Source organism: Seriola lalandi, unplaced genomic scaffold (assembly GCF_002814215.2).
Source record: "Seriola lalandi dorsalis isolate HSWRI2012SDOR001 ecotype SW California unplaced genomic scaffold, Sedor1 jcf7180002054736, whole genome shotgun sequence".
Taxonomy (NCBI): Eukaryota; Metazoa; Chordata; class Actinopteri; order Carangiformes; family Carangidae; genus Seriola; species Seriola lalandi.
Window position 1 is genome coordinate 426,572 of NW_019525289.1, and position 17,223 is coordinate 443,794.

Consider the following 17,223-nt stretch of genomic DNA (forward strand, 5'->3'; position numbering starts at 1 on the left):
CTGCTTTATCCCTTAAAGCCATGAAGGGGGGGTGGGGGGGTGGATTACCAACATGTGACTTTTTTTCCTCCAAAACTAAATGACAACCAACAATAATCACAAAAAATGTCATGTTCATTCATTTATTGTCCGACTTTTTGATTCCCTCTTTTGTTTGTTCGCAGTGACTCAACAACCATCTCATGGCACAAACAGATTCTCTGGGTGACAAAGTCCATAATCCTGGGCAAAAATCACAGTGATGCAACACAATATCTAACATCCATATGTGTAAAATGCAAAAGATTTAATTTAACCATTCATCAGATGCAGTTTTCCCCTACTTCAACATCACAAAGCCAGTACTGTCCTGCTGTTTGTTCCCCTGGCCTTTAAGACAGATGATGATCTCATGCTGTGGTGATTATAGCTCTTAGAAACATGTTAATAATTCCTTTTTTTCACAGAAGGCAATGACTTTCCCAGCCCTATGCTGGAGCTCTTAGTCAGATGCTTCAGGCCGTTGCATAAATTTCTTGCAGCTCTGAGATCAGCGTTCCTACATACTTACTACATCTCGGTCATTGTTCAGTGTGATGATGCACACTGAAAACTGGAGTGTAGCATTCCGAACTAAGGCACATGTCTCTTCCTCGGACTAACTATGACTTTTCAATCACATGCTCATTAAAAAGACAACTGCAAAAAAAAAATTGATACATCAATCAAATCCTTTGAAATGAAGCTACTTACCATCGTTCTGGGATTTGCTGAGGAATATGGTGCTGGCCCGCGGATGGTCCGACGGATTGTACTCCATGTTCAACTCTGTGGAAACACAAAGCGTATATGTTACTTTTTGTGAGTAATGTGGAGACAAATTCCAGCTGCTGGCGTCTTAAATGTTCCTTCAATGCAAGTACAGCAATAGAAAATGTTTACACAGGGCAACATAGCACAATTTTTGCTGCCCCAGCACAGCGCAAAGCGACCGTGTTCTGTAGAGGGTTGTTGGGATTGTTGATCAGTAGAAGAAACTTTCTGATTTTGAAGTGACTTGTAAAAAAAACAGCTTCATCTGATTTCAGGAGTCATAAAACGATCATAAAAAAACAATGTAATAAATGTGAGATGTTTTCCTGTAGTGACTGTTCTATGTTCTGTCTACAGAATCAGGATTATTGAAGTTTTAATGATGAACATTTGAGGTTCAAGTCACAATCTTTCTCTGTGGGGATTATCTTCTATTGTTTCCCCCCATGTGTGGCTCTAAGCTTATTTTTTGTTCCTCTGTGCTCACAAACACATCCAGGCATGATTCATGCTCCCATCCAGAGCTAATCTGGACTGCATCATGGCCTGAGGACATGAGCCATAGACGCGTCTCTGTGTCTGCATCTTATAAGGCGTGAGGGAAGACTCCCAAAATATGTGCCTTCATCATATATGCCAAAATGCTTTGTTCCCTTGTTTCCTCGTAAATAACAGCAGCTACTTTGATAACAGAGGTTAATATGAAAATCTCTCCTTAGTGATTCGCCCTTTTTCACAGCCAGCACTCAAACGAAACATGGTGTTTTAAAATCATGCTATGTGATCAGAACATTGATGGATTCTACCCGCATTATATCAAGTTTTCCACTGAGATCAGACTGAACGAGCAGCATCATTATAAACCACAGAAGAGCCTCAGTATTTTTGCACTCGTATCCCAAACTTTGCACTTCCAAGATGAAATCCATCGAGTGCGATATTTTCAAAGCAGCATTTAAAAACGCCCGGCATGCAGTCTGCACTGTCAAACGTTCTGACTCCTATGATATGACTGCGACAGACCCAGATCAAGATCGAGGCTGTTTGATTACAATGTCGATGCTGGAGGAGCAGCACAACTGATCATCTGTCTCCGTGGAAGCAGCTGCTGCAGGACGACTGGCTGCGGGGAACTGAAATGAGAATAACACTGCTGTTTGCTGACAGAAGTATGATAACAATCCTATCCAGAAAAATATACTGGTTTTCTAACAGGCTTCTCTTTTTAATCACCAGACCACCCTGCAGGCTCTATCCACATTTCCAGATCTGCAAAAGTAACACAGTTCAGGACTTTCAGGGTGCACAAAACTCACTTGAGTCATGATAATAATTTCAAAACTTCTCGTTTTTCAAACTCTGCTCCCACCCAGAATCCGCAGTACATCCAAACCTGTTCCCCCTCCTGCTGGTTTCAGAAACACAAACTCTACATCTGATTAGTTCTGGCTGAATGCCTCCGCAGCCCACCAGGCTGAATGCACTGAGCTTGGATTAGGCTTGTGTCAGGTTAACACCTTATGCAACAGTAATCAGGAGTATCACTGCATCCGGGGCTAATTTCAACACATTCACAAATTAGAGCTTTAACAGTGGCTGAGCTGGTTTTCGGTGCGTGACACCACTGACCTCATGGGGTCGAGAATATAAACAGAAGGGATTTCCTACTGACTGACCAATGAAGCAATCATGGAAGTCCATAACTAAATTTATCCAGTGAATGCAAATTAAAGATACTGATTGATAAAATCAGCAGTCTAGTGGATTATATCTGCTGTGGTCACAAAACATGTCTTTGCTCTACGGGTACAGATGTTGTATGATGACAGACAAGCTTCATGTACTTTTTTTTAATGGCCAGTAATCACAGAAAACCCTTTTCCAATCAGAGTCTGTTTATATTGTGGGTTATTTTGGATGATAATAACCAGGATACATTAAATGACATGTAAAATAAACACATTCCACCTGCACCTGTGACGCCCCTCCCATTGTCTTGGAGGTCTTCCTGGCAATTGGTCGACATGTGAGGGTCGTCAGCTGATGCAGTTCACCTGGGCCTTCCAGAGAACAACAAAAGCTGGCCCATCTGGTCACTTGTCCTCACACTCCCAATTGCTGACATCCATTTATTTTGGTGTCATCTTTTGCCTTTGCTCATACAACACCTCCACAGCACATATACCACTTATTTGTCTTATGTTTTAGTTATGATAAAATGTTTGTTTTTAGTGTGATCACCCTTCTTGTCATATTCACTGAGCCAGTTTGTGACAAATGGGTGCCTCAGGGAGGCGAGAGAACCAGAACCGAGCTCCAACATGGTTTTAAAAACACACACAAACAGGGCCCAGGTGTGCCAGGTTTTCTAATAAGCCCGGGTACTGACAACCCTTCGCCAAACCCACCTCTAGTACCTGCAAAGGAGAAAGCCACACACAGGAAGCAACAGGTGCAGAGGGTCGTCACATTAGCCATGTTAACACACAGCAGTACAGTATTTTTTCTTTTCTCTACATATTGCTTCTAGAACAATGATATTGTTCAGGAAGAAATTTGACTGATTTAAGGACAGATTTTACACACTGAGGAATTTGTCTGTGCAGATAAACTGTTTATAATGCATGCACAAACACACACACACACACACACACACACACACACACACACACACACACACACACACACACACACACACTGTCCTGTCATCATGGAATCATTTCTGACAGATGTCACTAATGTGTCAAATATGTGACACATGTCAAACAAGAGCCAAGAGTCTAAGTCTGCCAGTGACACACTGACTTGGCTTTTCACTTCAGTCTACAACAGAGAATAACTACGAAGCATGTGTTTTTCATGTACCTTTGGGTCAGGTTTGTCAGTCTTTGCTCCCCCTCGTTGCACTGCGCCAGAATCAGCAGTATCAAAACACATTTCCCCTCCCAGAAGTCTCAGAAATACAACTGATTAGTTCTGAAAGCCTAAGCAGCCCAGCAGTCAAATATATGACACATGACATGTGTCAGACAGGAGTCAAGAGTCAGTCTAAGTCTGTCAGTCACACACTCACTTCACTTTTCGCTTCAGTCTACAATAGAATATAACTGTGAAGCCTGTGTCTTTCTGGAAAAACAAATGAAAGAACCTAAAGGCAAGAAGTTTATTATTTAGAACTTTTTTTTTTTTTTCAGGGTTAGTCACCAGAAACATTTGTACCCACAAGATTTTGTTTTTTAACACAAAATCAACAGTTTTTAATCCATTGAAAAAATGCATCTTTCATTTACAGTACATCTGTCAATTTAATGTCATGTTTGGAGGCACTGCAAGAAAAAGTTATACCTTAACAAACCTAACCTTCTGTATCGATTGTTTTTAAAAAAATTGGTTTAATGTATGTAAACTCTTCAAATAGTTTGAAAGGTTCTGGCCTCGTCTTACATTCTCTGAAAGGCATTTTGGACTCAACTGATTGATTAAAGCATTTCTGAATAAATCTGACTGGACCTGACCTACTATAGGCCAACCTGCTGGAACTCCCAGCGTGCACAGCAGCTGGTGTCGAGTGTTGATACCGATACGTGATATTCACCACCTCAAGTAAACTTTAAAGAAGACTCGCAGCCGGCATCTGTGTGGTGAAACAGGAGAACCTCGGCTAACCTATCAGCTGGAAAGCTTACTTGTCTGCCTTACTGCTCTTACATAATGAATTAACAACAGGCGCACCCTGCTCTTAGCAGTTCTATCCATAATTGCACTATGGTGTTTCCAACTGAGTAGTTTTTTTCCCCCTATACTGTACATGTGTCTTTCTGTTTTGGCTCAAGCAGAATATGACAAGCAGCACACAGGCCTGCTGATTACATTTGCAATATTGTGCCGTATGTGGTTTGGATTCTGCGTCTGCTTCTTTCAAGCATCTTGCTGTGTCAGTATCTAAGCAGTAAGTAACAGCATCTGCTTAAATATGGCAGTCTCAGCAACACTACGCTGCTATCACTTACCACAATCCGTTTTGTTTTTAGGATACATCACTCCTGTCCATTCCTCCACCTTCAGGGTTTTGTTATATTTTCACATTAGGAAAATTGAAGCTTACACTATAGAGGACAATAAAGCCAATATTTTCTGCAACAGCCCAAAGGGTCAGATGGGACAGAGACCTACAGGCCAAAAAAAATGTTACTTCTCCCAGACAAGACTAAAACCTTCCTTTATTATGCAATGATTTTAATTTCACAACTGAATCTGCCTTAGCTTATTGATTAAGTCACCATCTTTCCAAGCACAAACAAACCAAGGCTAGCTTAAGACACCAAACTAGCAGAGATGCTAAGTGGAAGGCTAGCTGGTGAAGAAAATGGACCTAGCATCTTAAAACCAGATATTTTTGTTCAGGAAACAAAAATGAATATTGGAAACAAAACACTAAATTGTTCTGTGTGCCGAATGTGTAAGCGGCTAACTGTTACCTAACATATTAACCGTAACATCTTCATTAGCATTATGTTTCCGAAGCTCTTCCTGTTGCTTCCTCTTGTGTTAAACCTCTACATTAGCTTGTTAGCACAATGGTCTTTTAAGTTTCAAGCTAGCCTTTCTGGGTTAGATAACTATTATAGTAACAGTTTGATTAGAAATGCTGTGAAGTAGGCTACTATACATTTTTTTCTAAATTTAGTTATGGTTCTTTGTTGTATTGTAGTCATTAGGCTTCACCAACTGGGATTAGCCGCCACAAGAGCAGCTCAGCCTCTGCAAACAGTTTGACTTACATCTATGATGTGAATGTCATCCCAGTGTTATTGTTGGAGTCTGTGGTAGCATGAGCCCGGACTCGCTCCCATACAGTCAGTGAACATGTTCACTGTTCAGTCATGCGTGCTAATCTCTGCTGGTTTCATCTTAGAGGACAGTTTGGATTACTCTGAAATGAGCTACATGTGAATATCTGAAGCCAAATGTAAGTTAAGTGGAAAAAATCACTTTGGAAAATGAGTACCAGTAACATATTTCAACCACAATATGAGTGAGTTTCTGAATGATACGACCTGAACTCTAGATTACAATAAACTGTTTATTTATTCAGAAAATGATAAACAACAGTATATAACAAGTTCATGATTTTTCTTTTTTCATGGGGTTGATATGTTTATCCTGATTAATTAAACAACAACCAGTTAAAGACTTCTTCTTTCATTGGTTGATGTAGCTGGTTGATCGTTCATGCCTGATGCTAGTGTTCAACATTTGCTCCATCTTCATTATCATGTCCCTGTCAAACAACAGGAGAACGTTATCTTAACTCTTAACCCCCCTTATACTGTTTCAACACACACACACACACACACACACACACACACACACACACACACACACACACACACACACACACACTGACCATTGGCTAGAGTGGCTGTGGACTAGGCTAAACAAACAGAAATGACCTGTACACACATGCACACTGGCCCATATTCCTGGAAGAGAAAGTTCCCTGGGAAAGCACTTACCATACGCTTATGCTACAAACACACACACACACACACACAAACACACACCACACCACTAATACTACTGTTGCCACTGCCCCTATTGTAAATATTACTCCCACTACTATGACAACTGCTACTAATAGTGCTGTTAGCACAACTGCTGTGGTATTAATTCTGCAACAACTGTAACCTAAATGCATTCTGGGGATAAAAAATCCATCACAACCTGCTTATAAAGAAGCTGCTTTATTTTACATTTCATTTCAATATCAGAGATGTACTGTATATTCCATCAAACTGTGAACCCTATATGGTTTTATCATTGCACTCCTACTAATGATACTATGTTGATCACATTGCTGTTATTCCACAAGACCCTGATGACCTACAGAAAACATCTCGTTTCTAAACCTGCAGTGAACATAATCAATTGATTGATCATCTACATTGCGTTAATTATTCCATCTCCCTGCTGGAAACGTCTTTGTTATACCAAACACAACCAATCGATTATGGTTAATAGCAAATGCAGGGTTGGTGAGAGATTAATCAGGCAGTGTGTGTCTGCAGGAGCCTCAGGTTTAAAAGCGTAAAAACAATCTAATTTTCCTTTTCTGTGATTGAATCAAACCAAACCACTCGAGTGTGTTATAACTTTTTTTTTTTTTTTCTTCTACCTCTCCAGTCTCTTCTTTTTTGTATATCAGGGATAAACAGACTTGAAGCGATATTTCCATCTGCTTTTATCATTTAAGACAATAAGCATCAGTGAAACAGTGGAAACAGTCATTCCAGTTTTGTGTCATCTTTATTCAGAGCGAAGAGTGACAGCGGCAGAGAGTTACGAAAATATCGACAAAAAACAACCGACAAATTGCTTAAGCGCTTCAATTTGTTTTGATCTGGATAGAATAAAGTGGGGAATGACGGTAAATATAGATATATTACACATCAGCCATTTAGGAAGATGTGAGTACTGCATGAGAGCACCGAATCACTGGGCATCCAACCAGCGTTTGAACCTGGTTGGGAGGGAGGATCACAAGGCCAAGTCAGATGATGCATATTCAGCTGCATCGACCTGGTAGTGGTTTTGGTTTTGATAGGTTTTGCAACGGGAGCTGACACTGTCCTGCAAGATTGAGTCCTCATTCGCGTGAATCAGCCTTTTAAGTGTTTTCTGCCTTCGACAGCTCAAAGCCAACACGCCTTTCTGAAGTGGTAATTAGGTGTGGAGTAAATTAGTCTCATTACTAGTCAATAAATCAAACAAGGACCCTCTCCTGTGAATACCCTGACCCTGAGAGGAATAATTTATTATCAACAAAGGGGGGGAAAAAATGAAAGAACAAGTCACAATGTTCAGGTTTTTCATTACATTTCCCACTCTAACCTTTAATAGAGTTGTTTCCCTCCCTGCCAACATGTTGAGCTGAGCCAGTCATCTGTCCCTGGTGAAACACATGACTGCCGCTGCTGCTGTTTTAAAAATAGTAATGGGATTTGATGTGGCTTTAGACAGTGGAAACAATTGGATGTTTTGTGCTACTTCAGCATAACCGCGTTATATGACTTCATTCTCGCTGGGCCAAACTTTCAAACACCTATCGAGGCTGAGAAATGACACTGTTAGAGAGAAGTGTGATTAGATTTCTGGGGTACTGTGTAGCCTGAATGAGACAATGAATGAGGGTTGTGTATGTTTATGTACATTTCAAGCATGCAGATGTTTTTATATTGTCATGACAACAGATGCTTCCTCCTTCTGTCTTCTCTGTTGTGTATTCTACCTTCCACACCTGCCAGCAGCTGACTTTCCCGCCTGCTCGCGGTTCCTCACCTGCCCACCAGTTAACCTCAGTGTTTCCTGCCCTAACCCGTCACCTAACCAGTCACCTGTCTACACACCTGCTCCCTATTAGACATTGGGGCAAGAATATTTTCTCCCCAAAAACACATCTACTCGTTTGCCAGATATGTTGCTGCCTGTTTTTAACCGATGCCTGACTTTGCTCCTTTTTAATTTGTTTGCAGATTCTGCCAAAAACCTGTTATATGCTCTACTGCCTCGCCTTTGAGGCCTGTTTTCTGAGTCTGAAACCAGTGTCTTTCCTTGGCCGCTAGACTACAGAAATTTTAAAGGTTTCTGAAAGCAAAACATTAAAAAAAAAACTATTTTACAATTACTGCAACAGAACAAATCTGTCCAAGTTCCATCCAACATATAACATAAACATCCCTATTCAAAGTGATTGAAAATGTAGAACAGAGAAAAGGAGGCACAAAGGTGCAATTATCTGACTATTGATGACAGTGTAAAGGACAGTCTGTCTTTAGTAAAACCTCAAAATGAGACATTTTATAGAAGCATCCGACTGAGGTGAGAGAACAAAGTGAAAGCAAAGAGGTTGATAACTACAAGTTATCGGTTTATATTTGTTCCACAGCCTAGCAACTCTTAATCTATGATGTAAAAACCAAAGACAGACTAATTGTAGATATCACACTATTACTTCCCAAGTGCACTCAACCCAGTTCAGAGGGGCATAAATAATGACTTCAGTTAAAAAACAAGATATCCATCATTTGGAAATAGTACATGTACCTACAAATCAAAAACAAATGTTGCAGCATTTTAAAAGCACTGTAAGTAACACCAGCCTTTATATGACAAAACTTCTAAACTAACAAAAAAACATCACAACACAGTCTGTGAAGATTCTCAGTCATCCAGGTCATGGTTATCCAAGAAGAGCTGAATCGAGGGCAACTTGAAAACTTTTTACGTCAGTTCTGAAGAACTGAAAAAACCTCTTGGCCTCAGTTCTGAAGAGGCCTGTTGGATGAGAGGCGAAATGCCTTCAAGTATCTACACCCAAGTCCAGTTGCCCTCGATTTAACTCTTCTTGGATATTGCAGCACAGGGTTCACCAAACCACCCACATTTCGCTCTAAAACACCAAAGAAGCCAGTTTTTCCTTCCACCCCACCATACACTGTACCTAAATATAAGCCTGTCAGCTGACGCACGATGCCTTACAGAAACAACAGTCATCTTAAGAGAGAAACACAGTGGGCTTTGTCAAAGAAAGGCAGATCATATGACGGCTTTGTCTCTCTTTCTCTCCCTCTCCATCCATCTTCCACCTCCAGGGAAGGCAGTCATTGGCACTGGTGGTGTGAATTTCTCCTTTACCACAGTGTGTTGTATATGCCAATAAAAAGTTTACATTTTAGTTTCAAACAGTGTTTACATATAGGAAAACAGAGTGGAAATGTGCAATAACCCTGGAACAGTCCATCAATATTATGTATAATAATAATGTATGCAGTTGTTTCTTCAAGTGACTATATGACTATTGAAAGACGAAGTAATACATTGTTATCTTACAAAATAAAAGCAGAATTAATAAATAGGCTAATAAAACACATGTCTGTTCAGTTAAACACACTCTGGGATTTTGCTGCAACAGCTGTATTTGGTCTGGTATGACCAGTAGCTTACGGTGGCTAATGTTAGCTAATGTTAAACTTTCATACTCAATATTAGCAAACTCCAGATAGGTATTAGTGTGTAAATGACATTCCTGAGTCAGCAAAAGTTACATAGGCCTGTTTTAATTGATCATAATTAGTGACATAACTGATAAACAAAACTTCTGACAGCTTCGCCAAAGCATAACTAACTTCAATCTGGTTGCTATCTGGTGTGGTCCTTGTACTAAAAAGACTTGGTGGTGAGGCTACACTGTTCTTTGCCTCACACTTTAAAGAACTTGACTACAAAGATATTTTCTGACTCTGTATCTTATACTTATTGACACGCTACCCCAATGTTTGGTGCAGGGACATTGGTCTGATAGAGAGCTAGTGACCAATGCTGTGGCCATGAGAAATACAATTTCACATAATCTTTACATAAGTACTTCACCCCCCAATAGCTCTAAAGGATGATTTCCAAAACAACTGCGCCTGTCAATGAAAATATGAGAGCCATGCAAAACAGCAAAACCTCGTTCTACCAAACTAAGCTCTTTCCTGAAACTCTAGCCAGCGGTTTAGCTGGACAGGCTTCAAGGCCCTGGGTCAGTGAGATGATGGTGTTATGTAGGGAAGTGATTATGTGCTCTTAAAGACAGGGAATGCTGGGAGGTCATTTTGAGACTCCAAGACTAAAATCCTCCAATAGCCCACACAGACAACTGTCTGTCATGTTACACTGACATAATCAAACTGAATGTCCAAGGATGATGTTATGGTTAATATTTCCTAGCATGCAAAACACATCTTCAATATCAACATAATACAGACACACATAACATATTTTACTCACTTGGATTTTAAAAGGTTTATCTATTAAAGGTTTACTTATGAATGGCTTAAATATCACAGCAGCTTTCTGATGGCATTTCCATGCAGGGAGATCAACAACTTTCAAATTCTCCAGTCTTTCCAGGTTTTCCATGACTCCTTGAACCTTGTAATCCTTTTTATATGTGACAGCTTGTCCAAACAAGAATTAATAATTCCCTACTAAGCAGCTTGTAAGACTGCAATCAAACCCAAGGCAGTACTTTCAGTACTCTACATCCCCACACAACCTTTGTACAACAGCAAACTATTTTCCACTTCCTGTCATTTTCTCCTGGTAACAGGAGAAAATAACTTTTTGGTCACGTGTTACTTGTCGTGTTCGTGTGGCTTAATGAAGACAACATTAGTGCATTTTTAAGAGCATGAAAAATGTGACAAAAACTGAACGAACCCGGGAAACAAATGTTAAACTGGATTACTTTATTAGGTTTGGAAGTTCATTATAGTGAATGAAATGTTTATCTACATGCATCATGGCTCAATACTTAACATTAGCACTGCTGCTAACAGCAAGAATACCATTTCTTTGTTTCCAGACCTCGGGAATTCAAATCAGTTTAGTAACGTCCTTATTAATAGCTGTTTGGTTTGGCTGGAAAGACAATCAATCACAGCTGTTAGGAATGAGGACATCATCTTCCTGAGCTAAAGCCAGAAAAACAATGACAAAAAAATATACCAAAAAACTGCCACAATAGTGGACGAAATCAACGCAGTGTTACAGGTAGTTTGTATGTCAATTTAGAGTCATAAAAACTCTTAAATCTGCATAATCAATTCATTTCACTGACATGAGAAGCATTAGGTTACCTGCTTCTGGCTAACTAGCTTCAATGTCATGGCGTCAGCAGGACGGATGCGTTGCTGAACAATGAATGGTTAACTAAAGTGCTTTTGTTGCCTAAACATAACCACAGGACAATTCCTGGTCTCTCGTGTGACCGTCATGCACTTTGTGCGCATAAGAATTAGTTGATCAACAGAACATGAATGAACATTTAAATTAGCAAATGTGAAGATTTTCTGCTGTGTTCTGTTTTATGTCACTGTAAATTGAATATGTCTTGCAGTAAACAAAACACCTATTGGAAAAGCATTTTTCACTTTTTTTCAAGGGGTTTTTGGGAAACCAGATCCACTGAGAGCGATTCTAGGAGCAACTAGCTCTTTATCTTCTGCCAGTAAGTATGAAAAAAAGGCTGTCCTTTTTGGAATGGTAACTGCTGAGAAGTTAATTCTACGAATGTGAAAGCTTGAGAGAAAAAGATTTTACAGTGGAGATAGGGGAGGTATGTTGGATAAGATCCGGGACCCTGTACTGATATCATTTCAGGCTAAGAGTTAAAGTGCTGAGTCCAATGTAAAGCACATGCTATGTATGTTGTTTCCCTTTTTTCTCTCAAATTGTACTGTAATATGTATTTATAATTTGGTCTTTTTAAAGACACACTACTTCGTCGCCTTGGACTCTGAGAAATTTTGATGCATTTTGTTTTTCACTAATGAAGAACATTTTGTAAACGTAAAAAGTAGTACTAACAATTAATTACTTAATAACCTGTGTCTTAAAGTAATTAAGGACCTATGCCATTGCTGTGGCCATGACACTGCAGTGCTTCTCTGTGGCCGAAACTTGCTACCAATAAATGGGTTGAATGCAGAGCTCATTGCGGGTATGTGCAAAATTTAAATGGGCTCCAAATCTAATTGTATTGCATCACAGTGCACTTTAACTTTGATGTTACCAACTTTTTATTGCACAAAAAGCCGGCCCTTTCAATCAGGAACAGATGATGTCTTTGAAAGCAGCGCGTCACAGTTTAAATTGAGGTGTTAATGCTCGGCAATCATATCCCCCTAGAGGTTTCTCCTATCTGCTCCGACACAGCCTCACAGCTGCCTCTCGGGGCTTTTCTTTTTCTTTTCTGACGGTGCAGATCCTAATGAAGCCCGCTAATCTCCATCATACTGTCTGTGAACTCGTAACAGAGCCAACACATTAGACACGCTTCGGTTTCAATCACCGCACCACTGAGACAGACGGCCCCTCAGCACGAGTTGTCTTTAGCCCCGTCAAGTAGCGCCGGCTCAGTGTCAATCATCTGACTTTGAATCTTCTTCATGTCACTTTTTTTTTAATCTCCTCTGTTAGGACAGCATCTGGCTCTAGACTCATGCATCCAAAAACATTTTTTTCAGAAGAAGAAAACATTCATTGATATGACGCCAGCCCTGCCATTGAAACTGCAGCCACAATAACAGCATAACCATCGCCACCGTAATACAAAGCACTCCGGTTAATAGCCTCCAGAATGTGAGAGGCATATACCCCTCAAGAGGAAATGACATCTCTGATCAATGGACAGCAGGTCTTTCACCCTGCTGACTCTGTGCAATCAAAGGCACTCATTTTGAGAGTATAGTGGCGACTGGAAGGCTTCCTACAGCAAAGAGCACCAGCTACCATCAATCCTAATGGTGTATTCATGTGTGATTTGTACTGCAGGATGACTTCTTTCTCTACTAATAAAGACTGTAAGTACAGTAGAGGCCCATGAAGCCTTCTGTTTTGAGATTATTATCTGTGACTGGGGCGGATTTTGTTTTCTCACCCAACTGCAAGACAGTTCGACAATCACGCCCGTGTGATGCAGCACCTGGACAGCTCTTAAGAGGTTTGAAAGGAGGCTGCTGGGTTTGGGCTTCTCTCTCAAGCTCTCCACTTAAGATGCCTTTAGCAACACCATGTCTGCCTTCAAGGAAAGACTGGTCAAAATATTTGAACTAGATGAAAGATTTTGGTCATCAGACGTCCGGATCTTAAATGATCAGAGAAGCAAACGTTAGCTGCAGGTCGGCTCGCAGCCCCTCCAACACCTCTTGTGTCCGCTGAACAGACTCTGAGAAACAGTGATTTTTAACCTGAAACTGCTTTATTCAGTGTTTTATTTATTCACCTGGTAGATGTCTTTCTGCAGGACGGAAATTCGGCTCCCAGTGAAAACCTCCTGAACAGTTGACAATGAAGGAGTATAGCTGACTGGAATGATGACAACAACTCCCATGATCCCACACTACTTCACGACATCGTCGTGACCCGTCTTTTGTTATTGTTTTGATTGAAAGACGCCTAGCAGCAGAAAATTACATAATGTGCATTTAAAAGAGTAAATAATAATAACTTGAAAAACTTTTAAGAGGTTACTTAGAGCAAAATGTGATAAATGTCATTTAGATATTACTGTGGTTTCTGTACCGTTTTCTTCAGGTTCGTCTTGTTAATGTGCATTTGTGACAATCTTGATTAAGTTTTCATTGTAAGTTATTATGTTTTTTTTGTTTTTAAATGTAGAATTATTTTAATTATTTTCTGTGTTTGGCTTGTTTTGTTTTTTCTGCTTTATTGATATAGTGCGATTGCTAATAATTGTTTGTTTTATTTGTTGTTTTTGTGTGTGGACCCCAGGAAGACGAGAGACCACTGTGTGGAAGCTAATGGGGATCCAAATAAAGAAATAAAGAAATCAGCAAATGTAAAATGTGTGTATCTTTAGTATATCCACAGTGCAGCTTTAAACCAGCCCTTTTTAAGACTGATGAGTCAACTGATGTGGCAACCCACTGATTAGCAAACCTTAAAAATGGACGCTTACACTGCATCACTGGTGTGATAATGTCCAACTTCCTAGAGCCAGTAACAACCACTATTTGAGGCTACTGTAAATGTCATTGTGTGTTATTAGCGACATACACTCTTAAGACTAAGCGTCTAAGACTGAACGGGTGTATATATCAATACTGTTACAAAAACTGTGTAATAATTACTGGCCTTGTAAACACGCAGGCAGACTCTCTGATGATGGAAAACCAAATCCGAAACCATGTCGACCTCTGAAAGAGTCTGGAAAACATTTTCTGAAAAAACTGGGTCTTGTACAGTTTCCGAGAAAATCCATTTATATGTAATGCCTGGCTGTTAGCTGAAAATAGGCAACCCATTTAGTAGGCACTTTCCAGTGTGAATGGGTCAATTGTAATGCATATTAGCATGTGTCAATGGAGGGGGCTGTATTCCATAGTTGCAGTTTCTTTCATGCACAGGCTGAAAACAAAGACACGGCACAAAGGAGTCTGCCCTCATGAACAGGATGTTGTCTGCAGCTACATATCTCTCTGCAAGGACACATGGGAGAAAAAAATGCACACATGACTTATCCATGTGCCCGGCTGCACTGGGTGATGATACATTTTCTGCCAGCCACTCAATATTACAGACTGACAGGTGATTGTGAGCAGAGGCAGTATCTGTTTTTCCAGGATACGAGAAAAGTGCAGATTTCATAGAAATCATTGAAGAGGTCAACAGTGATAATCCAAGATTACACGTGGTGGTAATATCTCATAGAGGCCCTGTTATGAATGATCTCTTATGCCCTTCCAGTTTAAAGTGACACCAGGCCATAATATTAGGACTATATCTTTTAATATACGCTTAGGTATTCAATATCATGTTTAAGTTGTTTGCTCTTTTGCTGTTCTCATTATTTCATAGTGCTCTATTACATATATAATGCTGGCCTCTGGATTTGATGAGCTTCTGTGCTCATTTCATGTTTTGATGAATTGAAGACAATTTCCAAAATGATATGGTGCTTGGAAACATTAAACACATCACTAGAAATCTCTCTAAAAGCCTATTTCTGTTGTGTTTTCTTTGAAAAGCCCAGAATGGTTCAATTATGATATTGTTTGTTTGGATTTTTCCAGTATTACCCCTATTAGACCACCATACAACTTTATCACCAGGTATGCTCTCTCATCATCCTCACACTTCATGGTGGCAGTTGTCTTTTTTTTCCCTTTCTTTTTTTTATTTTTTATTTATTTATTTTTACCGTCGACGTTCTCCCTGTCGCTGATGTGCTGAAGGTTGCATCCCGTCTCTTCCCTGCTCAGCTCCGACTCCTGGTGGTACGACTCCAGCCTGGAGTGGGCATTTCTGCGGAGCTTGGGGCTGGCAGACACGCAGCAAGAGGTCGTGCTCCCCATCTCGCCCCCTTTATCGACCCCCGGAGGAAGGCTTGTGTGCTATCAATCCTTTCCGCTGAAACAGGAGCTTGATACGACGGGTCACCAACCCCACCGAGCCGGTCACCATAGATCACCACCGCCAGTGCGCATAGGGTGCATCCGTATAGCAGCGCCCATGGATCCTGTCAGCGGTCGGTGGGTGTCCGCGGAGAGAGGCTGTCACTCGGGATGAAAATGTCACTTCTACCGGTAGCAGCTGATGTGTATAACTGAGCGTCCTGCCGCCGCTGACTCAGGCATCATCATCATCATCATCATCATCATCAAACAAGACGCATCCTGCTCCGGGCAGAGATGAGCGGCGACGGCCGGGCGCACAGCGATATGAGGATCGGTGTTGTGGCTGGCTGTCAGGGCGATAGACCGTTAGGGAGGGCTGCGAATCCCGAGAAAAAGGTTCCGGTTCAAGTGGGTGGATACAAATGAGAGAGCAGAAAAATAGAGGGGCGGTGACAGAGATGATTTAATGATTTGTTGCCAATGTGTATAGATTATTTAAGATATTAGAAGATTATTAATAATAGTCTATTTCTCCACATTTGGCCTTTCTGTTAGTTTCTCATTAGAAGGTATAATTATATTCATTTTGAAATAATTTTTTTTATTTGCCATGTTAAATAAATGAATAATCTATACTTGTATACTGCATTTCAATACAATGTAAATTTAATCTCTATTTGTGTGTTCAATTTGAGAATCTAATGGATAAATAATGAAATATTCCATCATGAGAATATTAAAGGGTCCCTCAGTATCAGATTCAGGATTAGGTTTACAGTAGGGTCAGGTTTTTATAGAGTTAATTCATCTATTTATTAGAAATTGTGTGAGAACAATTTAATGGTTCCTCATGAGATGGAAGGAGTCAAAATCTCAGATCTGTCAACTGCTGATCTACACAATTGTAGCTATTACATGGACCAACGTTGCAAAACTCACAAACATTGTAAGACTCAACGCAGCAAGAGGTCAAACTTCAAGGGTCAGATGGATAAACCACAATAAGACACAAGACAACACAAAGGAAAGAAGTCAGACAGGAGCTGGTTTGTTGTTAAAGCCCAGCAGAAACTTGTTTCTTCTAGTGTTGCACAGTTTTAAGTTTCCATTGTAGCGCTTTCAGAAGCACTAGACTCAACCATCTTGAACCAACTTGTGGGAAATTGTTTTAAAGCATTTGATTCAGTTAAAATGGTGCCATCTGCTGGTCAACCTATAGTAATGCATTTGTATGGATTTATCAAACGCAAGACAAAACCCCATTGAATAAAAGAGGGAAAATATAAATGAACTCTGATAAAAAAAAAATATCAAGGATGACAGTAAATTATATTATAAAAAGAAAAACTGACCACGTTTAAATTGTTTCTGTGGCTCCGCTTTTAAGTATTCTGACAGATTGAGAAGAAAGTCTCATATTCAAAACCCTAACTGTGCAGTGTAAGCCTCATAATGAACATGCTTTTTA

At 40.1% G+C, this 17,223-nt stretch overlaps 1 protein-coding gene across 1 annotated transcript in view; it reads right to left on the reverse strand.

The window, feature by feature from the left end:
• LOC111668463 (cyclin-Y-like) overlaps positions 1-16,392 on the reverse strand; it is a 23,309-nt gene extending 6,917 nt beyond the window's left edge. Inside the window, exons 1-3 of the mRNA XM_023424544.2 lie at positions 15,560-16,392; positions 733-807; positions 60-75 (exon numbers count right to left, since the gene is read on the reverse strand). Coding sequence (XP_023280312.1) covers positions 60-75; positions 733-807; positions 15,560-15,713 — 245 coding nt within the window. The 5' untranslated portion in view covers positions 15,714-16,392. The remainder of the gene's footprint in view (positions 1-59; positions 76-732; positions 808-15,559) is intronic.
• Between the last annotated feature and the right edge of the window lie 831 nt (positions 16,393-17,223).